Source organism: Pollachius pollachius (genome assembly GCF_949987615.1).
Source record: "Pollachius pollachius genome assembly, chromosome: 18".
Lineage (NCBI taxonomy): Eukaryota > Metazoa > Chordata > Actinopteri > Gadiformes > Gadidae > Pollachius > Pollachius pollachius.
Window position 1 is genome coordinate 3,841,946 of NC_136951.1, and position 14,185 is coordinate 3,856,130.

General features: G+C 45.9%; 1 protein-coding gene across 3 annotated transcripts in view; it reads left to right on the plus strand.

The window, feature by feature from the left end:
* sh3bp2 (SH3-domain binding protein 2) overlaps window positions 1-14,185 on the plus strand; it is a 15,211-nt gene continuing 1,026 nt past the window's right edge. The window contains exons 1-13 of one of the 3 annotated variants that reach the window (XM_079756185.1): window positions 1-392; window positions 4,146-4,285; window positions 4,920-5,022; window positions 6,533-6,650; window positions 6,872-6,939; window positions 7,967-8,052; window positions 8,411-8,482; window positions 8,754-9,747; window positions 10,403-10,520; window positions 10,660-10,715; window positions 10,942-11,017; window positions 13,152-13,211; window positions 13,299-14,185. The exon at window positions 13,299-14,185 is cut by the window's right edge and continues 1,026 nt beyond it. In XM_079756185.1, coding sequence (XP_079612311.1) covers window positions 310-392; window positions 4,146-4,285; window positions 4,920-5,022; window positions 6,533-6,650; window positions 6,872-6,939; window positions 7,967-8,052; window positions 8,411-8,482; window positions 8,754-9,747; window positions 10,403-10,520; window positions 10,660-10,715; window positions 10,942-11,017; window positions 13,152-13,211; window positions 13,299-13,436 — 2,112 coding nt within the window. In that variant the 5' untranslated portion in view covers window positions 1-309 and the 3' untranslated portion in view covers window positions 13,437-14,185. Of the gene's footprint in view, window positions 393-2,670; window positions 2,831-4,145; window positions 4,286-4,919; window positions 5,023-6,532; window positions 6,651-6,871; window positions 6,940-7,966; window positions 8,053-8,410; window positions 8,483-8,753; window positions 9,748-10,402; window positions 10,521-10,659; window positions 10,716-10,941; window positions 11,018-13,151; window positions 13,212-13,298 lie in introns of those variants that run through there. The other 2 variants (XM_079756186.1, XM_079756187.1) reach the window with 2 other exon arrangements.

Genomic DNA, 14,185 nt, shown 5'->3' on the forward strand with positions numbered 1-14,185 from the left:
CACAGCTGTGGATTACTACTGTCAACGGTTCCTTAAACCCCCTTCATTCAGTTCTATTCACCTTCCGACTTAAGTCTCCCTCGTCCAGTCTCTCCACGAGCTCCTGGCTCTCCTTCAGTCTGTACGGCCTCTCCTTCAGTCTGTTCTGTCTCTCCTTCAGTCTCTTCTGTCTCTCCTTCAGTCTGTACTGTCTTTCCTTCTGTCCTTCTGTCCTTCCATCCATCTGTCTCCCATCTGTGGTCTGGTCCAGTCGGCCGGTGGGGTGGTCAGCATGGTGAATGGTGCAGGGCTCGCTCCCTCGTGTCTGCCATGTCTGCTGTGTCTGTGAGGAAGAAGTCCCTGGTCAGCCGGCCACACAGTAAAATGTGTGTTCAGAAGCAGATAGACCTCACGTAAGTCCTGCTTGCCTTCTTCTTTACCAACTCCTTGGTGTAAATATCACAACTACTCAAACTCAGGAGGTGAGTCCAGCACTCTGTATTTACACACGAGCCACCGGGGCATGCTCTACGGAGGGGTTAGGGTGGGGGAATAGGTTAAGGGGATGGTAGCTTCAGGGAGAATTGAAGGAGGTTTAGTGTTAGTCTGCATAGACTTAAGGTGTGTTGTGTCTATGCAGATTTAGGGTGGATTTAAGAAGGTTAAGGGTAATTCAATTAGATTAAGGGTTGCTTGAGGAAGGTTTATAATAAGTTTAAGTCGATTTAGGGTGGATTTAAGAAGATTTAGGGTGAGTCAAGAAGCTATGGGACAAATTGAAGAATGTTGTGGTTAAGTCAATTAGATTAAGGGTTCATTCATTTAAAAAGGTTTAGAGTAAGTCTGAGTAGATTTAGGGTGAATTTTAGAAGGTTTAAGGTAAGTCAAGTAGATTTAGATTGAATACAATGGATTATACGCCTGGATAATACAATACACACTAATACAATAACTTTAAGAAGAAATGTATGGTCACAGCTTAAATAGCCGGCCATACTTCTCTTCTGCTGTGTGTGTCTGTGTGTGTGTGTGTGTGTGTGTGTGTGTGTGTGTGTGTGTGTGTGTGTGTGTGTGTGTGTGTGTGTGTGTGTGTGTGTGAAAGACAGAGAGAACAAGAGACCTATTTGTGTCTTTCAACACTAAGAGAACTGAGAAAAAATATTCTTTTTGACAGGTCAAGCCCATATATGGCCAAAGCAAGTGATGGTATAGAAACGTGTGTGTGTGTGTGTGTGTGTGTATTTGTGTGTGTGTGTGTGTGGGTGGGTGTGAGGAAACGTCTTGACTTAAAAAGCCGCTCCTAGCCAAAGCTTCCCTTTCTGGCAAACAGAAAGTTGTCATCTTTAGCTTAGCATTGTTTATTTTAGCTAAGTGACAGACTCACTGTCACTTACACATCCCACAATGTATGCGTTGGCGCACGCACACACACACACACACACACACACACACACACACACCCACACACACACACACATACACACACACGCACACACACACACACACACACACACACACACACACACACACACATTCACTCAAACTGACATACACAGACACACGCAGTATCACCCTACTGACTGCTGTATACACACACTTTCCATTTCCCTTATTTTCACCACCCCCCTCAATGTTCTCCTTTTCTCCTTCTCACCCCTCCTAGTCCTGCCTTCCCTTATCTCCTCTCTCCTATCTCCTCTGTAAACATTGGGAACTAAAATAATGTCACCGAAATAATGAAACTGAAACTACCATTGATTGATTGATTAATTGATTGATTGAACAATTGATTGTCTTTATTTCAAACATGTAAGCTCTATCAAATAATTTATATAAAAATGAATAATAACTAATTCTATATTATATTATATATATATATAATGAATAACCATATATGGATATTATAAATGTCGATATATAAATAAATATTATACATACAAATACAAATACCATGTATGTCACAAAACTACAGTCTACATATGTCCATGTTACAGAGGCTCTTTTAAATTTCTGTACTTTATGAAGATGATGTCTTTATATATTTTTATTAAACTGTTTTATGGCTTTTTCTCTGTACTTCCACACTTAACTTTTTTTACTTAAGCTCTTTTTGGTTGTGCGTATGCACAGCCATCCTTAACTTGAAAAGTCAGTCAGTCAGTCAGTCAGTCACTCCCTCTCTCTCTGTCTCTCTCTCTGTCTCTCTCTCTCTCTCTCTCTCTCTCTCTCTCTCTCTCTCTCTCTCTCTCTCTTTCTCTTTCTCTCTCTCTCGCTCTCTCTCTCTTTCTTTCTCATTATCTTTTTTGGGTGTTCAGGAAGCTGAACATTTCCTTGGGTGCTGGAAATTATGGGTTTCCTGCGTCTGTGTATGTGTGTGTGTGTGTGTGTGTGGGTGTGTGTATGTGTTTGTGTGTGTGTGAGTGTGTGAGTGTCGGTGCGCGTTGGTGTGCACGTGTGTGAATGCTGGCAAGTGTTAGAGAGATACTCAATACCAAGTCAACAGAACCAAACGAAAGAGAAAAAAAGAAACTAAGGAAGGTTTTCTGTTTCCTTCCTCCAGCAGGGCGATAGAGAGATAGGGGGGAGAGAGTAATTGCAACATTCCTGTTCAAGTGTAGGACCAGTCTTCATTCGGTACCATCAGTCAGGAGGGTGTGTTCTCAGAGTGAACGGCTAGAGTCCATTCTGCTACACTAGTGGCTAGATTAGAGCCCACTCTGCTAGACTAGTCCTGAAGGATAAGACCACAGACCAGAGACTAGATTTTTTGGGGACTGGACCCCACACATGGCCATTGGGTCTCTATTCTACAGCGTGTGTTTGAAACCCTAAGGAGGAGATTGAGCAAGAGGTAGGCAGCATAGAGCTCCTCTAATGTGTAGCCCACATCCTCACTGCATCATTACTGTAGTTACATTATTACTGTAGCTCACATCCGCACTACATTATTACTGTAGTTACATTATAACTGTAAACCACATCTTCACTACCGTACAGTATTTCCTTTGTAAGGTTAAGGAAACACAATGATTCGTATATACTAATTAAAATATACTTATGAATACTATATTAAATTTCAGCCAAGACGTTCCGCAAGCTACCATAGAATTCTACCCACTGGTCATTTAATCCTTACAGTGTGTAATGTGTTTGGTGGTAATGTGTGTAATGAGTATGGTGTCATTATTATAGTAGTATATTATGTAGTTAGTATAGTACCATAGTATTTAATGAGAATAGATGGGCATAGTAGTAAAGTGTGCAATGATTTTGATTTGGACAAAGATCATTTCATCATACAAACATCTTATAAACTCTATTTTGTCTGTGCTACGTTGAGAGTTATTTGGTGCGGACTCTCATATATATATATATATATATATATGCCAGAGTATTGAGAATTTATGCGATAAAGGTAAAAAGTTTACTTTCGTTTGCCTTGCTGTGACCTCGTAACCCTGCCCACTACTATAATTATATGTGTTTACGGTAGAGCTCAGAGATCAGCCTCCAGCACTTTAATTACTTTTCTCCTTTTTCTCCCTGCCTTGGAAGACGTTATCTCCTCTCTTCACCATAATCTGAGGCTAAATCTCTCTGAACCATAACGCACCATGATGACCTAACAATCCCTTTCCGTCTCTCCTCTCCTCCCGCTCTCCTCTCCTTGTCTTGTGTTCTTTCTTCTCCTCTCCCCCCTCTCATTGCTCTCCCTCCTGCTCTTCTCTCCTCCCATATCCTGCACCATCTCCTCCTCTCCCCATCTCCTCTCTAATCCCCTTTTCTCCTCTCTTGTTTGTCGCTGTCCTCATCTCTGATTTACACGCTTTTCCTTTCACTTTAAAATGTCTTCCTCCCACCTCCTTCACCTCTTCACTCCACCCCCCTGCTCCTCCAACCTCTCTTTCCCTCCCCCACATTCTCCCCTCCCAACCCAACTCCTCTACCTCCTTCTCCTCCACCTCGTCTTTTCTCCACTTCCTCCTCCACATTCTCCCCTCCCAACCCAACTCCTCTACCTCCTTCTCCTCCACCTCTTCTTTTCTCCACTTCCTCCTCCACATTCTCCCCTATCCACCCTCCTCCTCTACCTCCTTCTCCTCCCCCTCCCCTCTCCACTCCCTCATGCCTCCTCCTCCTCCTCCTCCTCCTCCTCTCCCCTACAGATCCATGGCCTCTCTGGAGCTGTGTTGGCCGTCCCCCATGCGGGCCATCGGGGCCCAGAACCTCCTCACCATGCCTGGGGGCGTGTCCACCTGTGGCTATTTGCACAAGAAGGGAGGCAGCCAGTTCAGCCTCATGAAATGTGAGTCACAGGCCCCGCCAACCACTTGGTTTACATGCTTTTCTTTGGATAAGGATTAGATCAATTGAGTACAGAACAGAAATATAGGTATAATGATAAGATAAGTAAATGTACTTTATTGATCTCAGGCACAGAAGAAATTAGGGATATTTCTTTCATTGAGATTGACCCAGACAGACTCAGATTCAGATACATTCGGAAAGATCCTGTTAGACATCTACTACTACCTCCCATTTCCCTGTGGAGATTATCCATTTCTATCAAATTAGGTTCCTCATGTTTGTAAAGGGTAAATGAGTGAAAGACAATGCGATATTACTTTCAAAGCTGCACAACTGATCCTCCCCTCTCTCCTCTCCTTACTCCTCTTACCCCTCTTCTTCCTGCGTGCTCTTCTCATCTTCTCTCCTCCTCATCACTACCTCCTCCTCTCCTCCTTATTCTCCCCTCCTTTTCTGCCTCCCCTCCTATCCTCTCCTCCTCCCCTCCTTTCCTCTCCTTCTCCCCTCCTTCTCCTCTTCCTCCTCCTCCTCTCCTCAACTCTCCTCCTTCTCCTCTTCCTCCTCCTTCACCTCCTCTTCTCTCCCCCTCTCCTCCTCCTCCTCTCCTCCTCCCCTCCTCCTCCCCTTCTTAGGGCCTCTACGGTACATCATCCTCCACAAGGGCTGCGTCTACTACTTCAAGACCAGCACCTCTGCTGCTCCCCAGGGTGCCTTCTCTCTCAACGGCTACAACAGGTTAGCCTCTCTCCCTGTTAGCATCTCTCCCTCAACAGCTACAACAGGTTAGCCTCTCTCCCTGTTAGCATCTCTCCCTCAACAGCTACAACAGGTTAGCCTCTCTCCCTGTTAGCACCTCTCCCTCAACGGCTACAACAGGTCAGCATCTCTCCCTGTTAGAATCTCTCCCTCAACGGCTACAACAGGTTAGCATCTCTCCCTGTTAGCATTTCTCCCTCAACGTCATAACAGGTTAGCATCTCTTCCACAACAGCCATAACAGGTAAAAATCTCCCCTTAACAACTACAACAAGGCACAATCTCCCTGGTTAAAACTGGTTACCATTTCTCCCTAAATGGCTACAACAGGTTAGCATCAGCTACAATAAGTTAGCATCTTCCTCAATGGCTACATCAGATTAGCACCCATTTTATTTGTAAACAATGTGTAATGCTTCACAGTCACATGCTTAGGCCTATTGCCTCATTAGGCCAATTGACGCACAGGAAGTGATACCATTACCACACAAGGTCGAGATGAACCGAGAAACACATGGAAAAAAAAACGTGGGTGTATGATAAGAGGAAGAAACTAAATTGGGACTTCCTTGGTCTGAGGAAATTGTGTTTTTTTTTACCTTCAGTTGCATTTTTACTTTCAGTACTTCCAAGTGCTCAGCATGGAGTTGTCATGTTTTCGTAAACTGTTACTTCTCTTCAGTCATTTTGGAGTTTTTCTATCTCTTTACAGTTGCTTCTTTATGTTATCTCGTTGATATAATCTGGTATAAACAATCCTTTATCATATATTCTGGTTGATGTAACCTACCCTTAATTATATAATTTTGATGATAGAATCTCTCCTGGGTTATAAAGTTTTATTGATATGAACAAAATCATATAATCTGGCTGGTATAATCTGAAATAATGTGATTGATACACATAATCAGATCGACCTAATCTTGATGTTATAATCATAATTTTATATTATATAACCTGATGCATTCCAGGTTATAATTATAATCCCATGTTATAGCTGAAGTTTTATTTATAATCCTATGTTATACCTGTATTACAGGGTGATGTTCCTACATTATAATCCTATGTTATACCTGTATTACAGGATGATATTCCTACATTGTAATCCTATGTTATACCTGTATTACAGGATGATATTCCTACATTATAATCCTATGTTATACCTGTATTACAGGATGATATTCCTACATTATAATCCTATGTTATACCTGTATTACAGGATGATATTCCTACATTATAATCCTATGTTATACCTGTATTACAGGATCATGTTCCTACATTATAATCCTATGTTATACCTGTATTACAGGATGATGTTCCTACATTATAAACCTATGTTATACCTGTATTACAGGGTGATGTTCCTACATTATAATCCTATGTTATACCTGTATTACAGGATGATGTTCCTACATTATAAACCTATGTTATACCTGTATTACAGGGTGATGTTCCTACATTATAATCCTATGTTATACCTGTATTACAGGGTGATGCGGGCGGCGGAGGAGACCACCTCCAATAATGTGTTTCCCTTCAAGATCGTCCACTTCAGCAAAAAACACAGAACCTGGTTGTTCTCTGCAGCCAGCGAGGAGGAGAGGAGGGTGAGCCCTGACACATGAACACATTAATGTGTGTGTGTCCGTGACTCGTGCTGCTTCCCTTTACCTCATGACCCTGATAACACGCGCACACACACACACACACACACACACACACACACACACACACACACACACACACACACACACGCACACACGCACACACAGACAGACAGACAGACAGACAGACACAGTTCTGCCGTAACAGTGCTGTCCCTCCACAGAAGTGGATGAAGTCTTTGCGCAAGGAGATTGACCATTACAACAACCGGAGAGAGTCCCTGATCACTTTGTAAGTACATATTAAATACATACATATGTAATGTGGTTATCTAAAGAGAGGAAATAGACGCGCTGGACCCCCTGCAGACCTCTGTGCACCAGACGCTGTTCACATGAGTCACACTGAGCGCGACCACTAAACCACCGAGAGTGGTTTGGTGTGGAAGTTCTGTGAGAACTCGCATCAGAGGACGACTGCGGTACTTGAAACTCATCATTTCAGAGAACCCGTTGGTTCCTGGAAACTGTTGTTACGACTAGTTCTACGTGATCTCCCTCCACCAGGTCTCTACCTCAATCAGGTCCCACCTCCATCCGGTGACACCTCAATCAGGTCCCACCTCCATCAGCTGTCACCTCCATAAGGTCCCACCTCCATCAGGTGTCACCTCCATAAGGTCCCACCTCCATCAGGTGTCACCTCCATAAGGTCCCACCTCCATCAGGTGTCACCTCCATAAGGTCCCACCTCCATCAGGTGTCACCTCCATAAGGTCCCACCTCCATCAGGTGTCACCTCAATCAGGTCCCACTTCCATCAGGTCTCACTAGAGCCAGGTCCCACCTCCATCAGGTGTCACCTGCATAAGGTCCCACCTCCATCAGGTGTCACCTCCATAAGGTCCCACCTCCATCAGGTGTCACCTCCATAAGGTCCCACCTCCAAGGTGTCACCTCCATAAGGTCCCACCTCCATCAGGTGTCACCTCCATAAGGTCCCACCTCCATCAGGTGTCACCTCCATAAGGTCCCACCTCCATCAGTTGTCACCTCCATAAGGTCCCAGTTCCATCAGGTCTCACTAGAGCCAGGTCCCACCTCCCTCCATCAGACATTAAATATTACCAACAGCAGAATCCAAAGAGATAGGGCAGGTAAAGGTAAAGTAAAACCATTTCCAGTAACCGTAGAATTACTTGGACCTGTGAAGTTGGTTGGATGGTTAGCTGCTAAGTCTGTCACAGAATCTCTTCCGGTCGTGATCATATTAGGTCATGTTTATGTACTCTATGTAACAGTTTCCTCTGTTTCCATAGCGAGACAGACTCTGATGAAGAGAGCTTCTATGGCAGCATAGAACGACCCATGGATATTAAACACTCTGAGGACCACACAGAGGATGGTAATGCCTTAACACAAACACACACACACACACACACACACACACACAAACACAAATACACACACACACACACACTCAAACACGCGTGCAAACACGGATGTACATTCACACACACGCACACACAAACGCATCACACCACACACCACACACCACACACACACACGCACGCACGCACACACACACACACACACACACACACACAGACACACACATACACACACACAAACACACACACACACACATACAATTTCATCCACATGCACCTGCTCACAGACACACACACAAATACCAACACACACATTTATTGTACACATATCACATATCTTATTTTAAATGTTATTTATTCCCTCGTGTCAAGACTATATGGAGGAAGATGAAGATGATGATGAGGAAGACTATGTCAAACCTGACAGTTCCCCAACATCGACAGGTACACACATTTACACGAACAGAAAACACTTTTGTATGTTCGATTTAGTCTCTTGACTAAAAGAACCGATGAATGTTAAACAAATCTATAATCTTTTGGCAGTTTGGTTGTTTACTTTGTGTATAAATGTATTTGTTATTCCTTTGTAACTTGCTATTTTTTTTTTTACTTCCTGGTTACTTACGTATGCCTTCCTGTTTGCTTTCTGGCAACTCGCTTACAACTTCCTGGTTCCTTGTTGATTACTCCCTGTTTTCTTCCTGGTTACTAGTGGTTGACTCCAGGTCCTTCGCAGGTCGTCCCAACGTCCCTCCCCCAGCCTACCCTCCCCCCCCGGTGCCCGCCACACCCCGCTCTCTGACCTCTGACCCGTCCTCCAGGTTTCACAAAGGCCCCACCCTCCCACCCCCCGTGCCCCCGCCCAACAAACTGTCCCCGAGCCTCCCACCCAGAAAGACTCCCCCGCCCTTCCCCAGCCCCTCTATCCTCAAGGACCCCGGGAGGAAAGGCGCCCTGCCCCCCCCTCCCACCCCCAGCAGCTCTCTGGCCCCGCCCCTCCCACCGCCCCCTAACACCAAGAGGCTCCTCCAGGGGCGGGGCTCGGTGCTCCCGGAGCAACGCCCCTCCGAGGGCTGGAAGACTCCGCCCTCCATCGGCAGACTTCTGGAGCACCGCATGCTCAACAACACCCCCGCCCTATCGCCTAACAAAAGTCCCCGGGGGCTGCCCGGTAACCAAGGCAAACTATCGCCGCCGCCGCCGCTGCCTCCTCCCATTCCCGCTCCCTGCACCCCCTCGGCCCCCCCGGCCCGCCCTGCTCCTGCCACCCACCCTCCGCAACCCAGGACAGGCCAAGGACCAGCCCCCCCCAAGCCCCCTCCCGCCCCGCCAAACCTTGCCATACCAACTATCCCACCGACCACGCCCACTCGGACACCGACCACGCCCACTCGGACACCGACCACGCCCACTCGGACACCGATCACGCCCACTTGGACACCGACCACGCCCACTCGGACACCGATCACGCCCACTTGGACACCGATCACGCCCACTCGGACACCGATCACGCCCACTTGGACACCGATCACGCCCACTTGGACACCGATCACGCCCACTCGGACACCGACCACGCCCACTAGGTCACCGACCACGCCCACTAGGTCACCGACCACGCCCACTTGGACACCGACTACCACCACTCGGACAACGACCACGCCCACTCGGGCACCGACCATGCCCAGTGTAGCCGAGAATGTAACGCAGTAGGTTGAACTATGATGTCATGTTTTTTTATTACAGGCCACTGTTAGCATATGGCAGGAGCGTATCTATGTTCCCCGGGTCCTATGTTCCCCGCTTTGTATGTGACCGGGGAACATAGGATCCGGAGAGCAAATCTTTTTTTCGTAGGATGGTAGGGGCTAGTACCGCCTTTTTCACCTCTCATTCGCCTGTGATCGGTTAGAATGTCTCTCCTCCGATTGGTTAGGGTTAGGGTTAGGGTTAGGTTTAGGGTTAACCCTCACCCTAACCCTAACCCTAACCCTAACCCTAGCCATAACACTAAACCTGACCCTAACCCTTTGCACCCGGGGAACATAGGACCTAGGGAACATAGGGATGACCCCCATATGGCTGGCTAAAATGCCTAGGTAACATGTATCAGTTACTGTACGTTTTTGGCTAAATAACTAAGTAACTATAACTATAACTAAGAATTTTGCTAGGTAATTAGCTAAATTTACAGTTAGCATAATGCTAGCTTACATTTACTTAGAGTTATTTTAGGGTTAGCTAACACGTTACACTTACAGTGAGTTTATGACCGGCTAACATGGTTCCATTACAGTTACCATTTAGCTAGGAAACCTGTTGTCTGTAACATATAGAAAATAATAAGTTCTGGTTTTCTCTCAGAAGAGAGTCCCCCGATGGTCAGAGTTTCCAGACCTCGGTGGACGAGATGCAAGAGACCAACAGGAGAAAGCCAGGCCTGGTCCAGAAAGGGGAAGACTCTGATGACGACTATGAGAATGTAAGCTAGAACTACACTTGGTATGGACTTGTGCTCTGCCTAGTTGTGTTTGGGTCTTTGTTGTATTGTGTTGTAATAGCGTTGTGTTGTGTGGTTTGCTTATGTTGTGTTTTGTAATGTGACACCTTTCTCTTCCCAGGTTCAGCTACCAGACTCAGTCTTCATTGACACGACAGAAACCAGCAGTGTAGAGAAGTGAGAGACATAAACTGTTCACCATTCAACCACAACACCCAACTCATTACTGTCCCTACCTAGTGGCTGGTCTGAATAGTTTGTTTGTGTGTGATGGCTGGCTGTTGGCTAACACTGCCGTATGAATGTGTTACTAAATGTGTGTATGGATGGTTGAATATGAAGCATGTATGTTGATTTGAGTGTACGAATATGAAGGCATTCTATTTACCTTTTTGTTTAACAGGTTGTTTAAAGAGACATCCTCAGCGCCCCACGATGGACTGTATGGAATCAGAAACTCAGGCACTAAAACGAACAAGGTAAATAGAGGGATGGATGGATGGATGAATGGATAGATGATGGATGGATGATGGATGGATGATGGATGAATGGATGGATGGAAGTAAAAGGTTTTGGCCCGTTTACTAAGACTAAGTCAATTAATGTTGAATGAATGTCAATCAGCAATGATTTCCCCCCCACCCCCCCTCTGGTGTTGTGCGGCCCTTCTGAAATTGGGCATTTGGTGAGCCATTGATCTAAATGATATTCCAAATGAGAGCTCAGAAGCTCTCATAGCTGTATCTTGTTTTTTTTCCAACAAAAATGAGCGCATACAATCTGTCCTAGCTATGAAGCTTTCTAAATGGGTGCCCGTAACGAAACAATCCACAAGTTTGGTTCTGTGTTCACCCGCCTCTGAGCATGCTCACCGATTTGTTCATTTGAGTCTCGTAGTACATTTGTAAAACTGGGAACTGGCAGCTCATTAAGATTCAAAAGTGAGCGCTTACGCTCTGTTCAAATCAGTTAGTAAACACAACCTCCTACACTTACCCTTGCGACTTTTTGAAATGTTGCTCTGAATGACCACACTGCCTTAAACACAGCCACTATCATCTGCCACCTCAGTCTATAAGTCTGTCACAGCCCCGGTGGCAGGATTAACCAGGCAAGTGAGCATCAGAAATGACAGAGGGGGCAAAACAAATTGTCACTCGCTGATAACACAGGAGAGATATCATCACCCAATGTATTGCAGCCACTCACTGCAAGAATACTGCAGGCTACTGCACCGCTTTAAAAACCATTCAATTCAGTAGCAAGCTATCTTACCACCAGAGAGCAATAATACACTGCGTGTGACAACCACCGAGATTGATCAAGGTCTACCCGCCCTCATCGATGTCATGCAAAGCAAGCAACTAGTCCACCATTTAAAACAACACTAAAGTCACATCTACTTTTTGGCAGCAAAGCCAATGATGAAATAATGTCTTTTTTCCCACGCATTTCCAAAAAGCTAAAAAATAGAACCCAACCAGGCTACCTCTACTTGCACTTTCTCAAAAGAATTGTAGCTCAGGAGGTAGAGCTGGTTGGCTGGTAACCGCATGGTTTCTAGTTCGATCCCTGGAGTGTTGAGGTGTCCCTGAGCATGAAACCAAGCCTAACTGCTCCCGACCAGCTGGCTGTTGCCCTGAATGGTTGACTCCGCAGTCTGTGTTTGAATTGGTGAATGTCAGGCAATATTGTAAAAGGCTTTTGATAAAAGCTCTATATAAATGCAGTCTTTTTTCCATAAGTGGGCACAATATTTAAACTGAGGGGCCATTGCACCGTTGCCCCCCCCCCCCCCCGTTGTGTAAACACAAAAGAGAGGTGTAAACGCCTGTCTTTTGAGGACACAATTGGAGATGTTCCTGAATCCTCGGACGCCAGCCTTCCGAGTTGCACTTTTGACGTCATTTCCGGTCTCAGAGCATTTATAGCGTTTCCGTTCGTCTTTGTGATTGGGTCATGAAATTGGCTAGTCGTTGTTTATCGTTAGCTACATTAGCCTCTTTAGCAAACCAGCCCCAAAAACAAACAACACAACTTTACATTGTATTGCACGCAGAGCAAGACCATGTAATGCATACATTGGTAACAAAGTAAAGTAGCAAGGTAATCAAGTGTGTAAGAGCATTTAAAATCTACATTAAAATGACCAACGCGGTACAAATACAAAGAAAATAAATCTCTTCACGGGCGCAGCCATTTTTGAGGGATGAAGACAAAAAGGGGGCGTGGCTCAGAGAAATGCTTCAAGAAAGCTGGGATATTTCCCGACTTCCAACTCGGAAGGCTGGTGTCCGAGGATTCAGGAACACACCACAACTACCTAGCAAGGGCAGTTCTTATGAGCTTACTCTGGTTGAATGAAACAAAGAGAAAGCTATGTGAGCTTCTAAACACTCGTTTGGGATATAATGGATGACAATGGCTTGGCAACTGCTGAGCTCAGTATGCGCGTACACTGCGAGAGGGTGTGAGTCAAACAAACATCACGGCTGATGTACATCTCGACATATCAACTATCAACCTGGGGGAAACCTGGGGCAAACCTGCTAAATTCCTGCTAAATTCTTAAGAAGGTAAAGAGTGAAGCTCACGTGTTTCCCTGTGCTGCAGGTGCTCGTGGTATGGGATGTGAGTGTGGGGAAAGCCAGGAATTACCGTCTGTTTGAAGAGGTAAGAGTCTTCATGCACCTGTATGACAATACACCTGTCATACAATACTATATACAAAAGTGATCTTTGTTATTCGTTTGGTTTCAGGACGAGAGAGTGTTTCTGGACATTGACGTAACCTTCCTGTCCCTGGAGGCGCTGGTCGAACACTACCATACCCACCCTCTGCCTCACCACGGCTCCCTCTGTCTGCAGACACCTTATGGGGACACCCACCCCAGGTGACCCCTGACCCTCAGTCTGCAGACACCTTATGGGGACACCCACCCCAGGTGACCCCTGACCCTCTGTCTGCAGACATCTTATGGGTACACACACACCAGGTGACCCCTGACCCTCTGTCTGCAGACACCTTATGGGGACACCCACCCCAGGTGACCCCTGACCCTCTGTCTGCAGACATCTTATGGGGACACCCACCCCAGGTGACCCCTGACCCTCTGTCTGCAGACATCTTATGGGGACACCCACTCCAGGTGACCCCTGACCCTCTGTCTGCAGACAACTTACGGGGACACACACCTGGTGACTTCCAACCCCTGACCCTCTGTCAGTCATCTTAGCCTTCAGTGGATTAAACCTTTCACCTCTTACCCTCTAACCTGGGGTCACTAGAAGACCTGGAGCACAACAAGTAAACCAGCGGACTGGTTCCATGTGGTTGTCTGGAGGACAGCTCCAGAAGGGGAGCGTCTGTTCCAGTGTTAAGGATTTACTACTTCTGATACTACTAGTAGTAGAACCAGGCATACACGAGAGAGTTATCCAATCAGACTACAGAAGGAAAGCACTGCCTGTTGTAGTAAGGAGTATTTCCAATGCTGACCTGAGACAAGGTCTTATAGAGAATGGGTGTTCATTCTCTACACAGGAGCTCCTCTACATATAGTGATGTGCTACAGTATACACTCACAGATGATTGGACCAATAGCCGCACACAGATCAAATGGACCAAAAGCAGCTCATGGAACAAA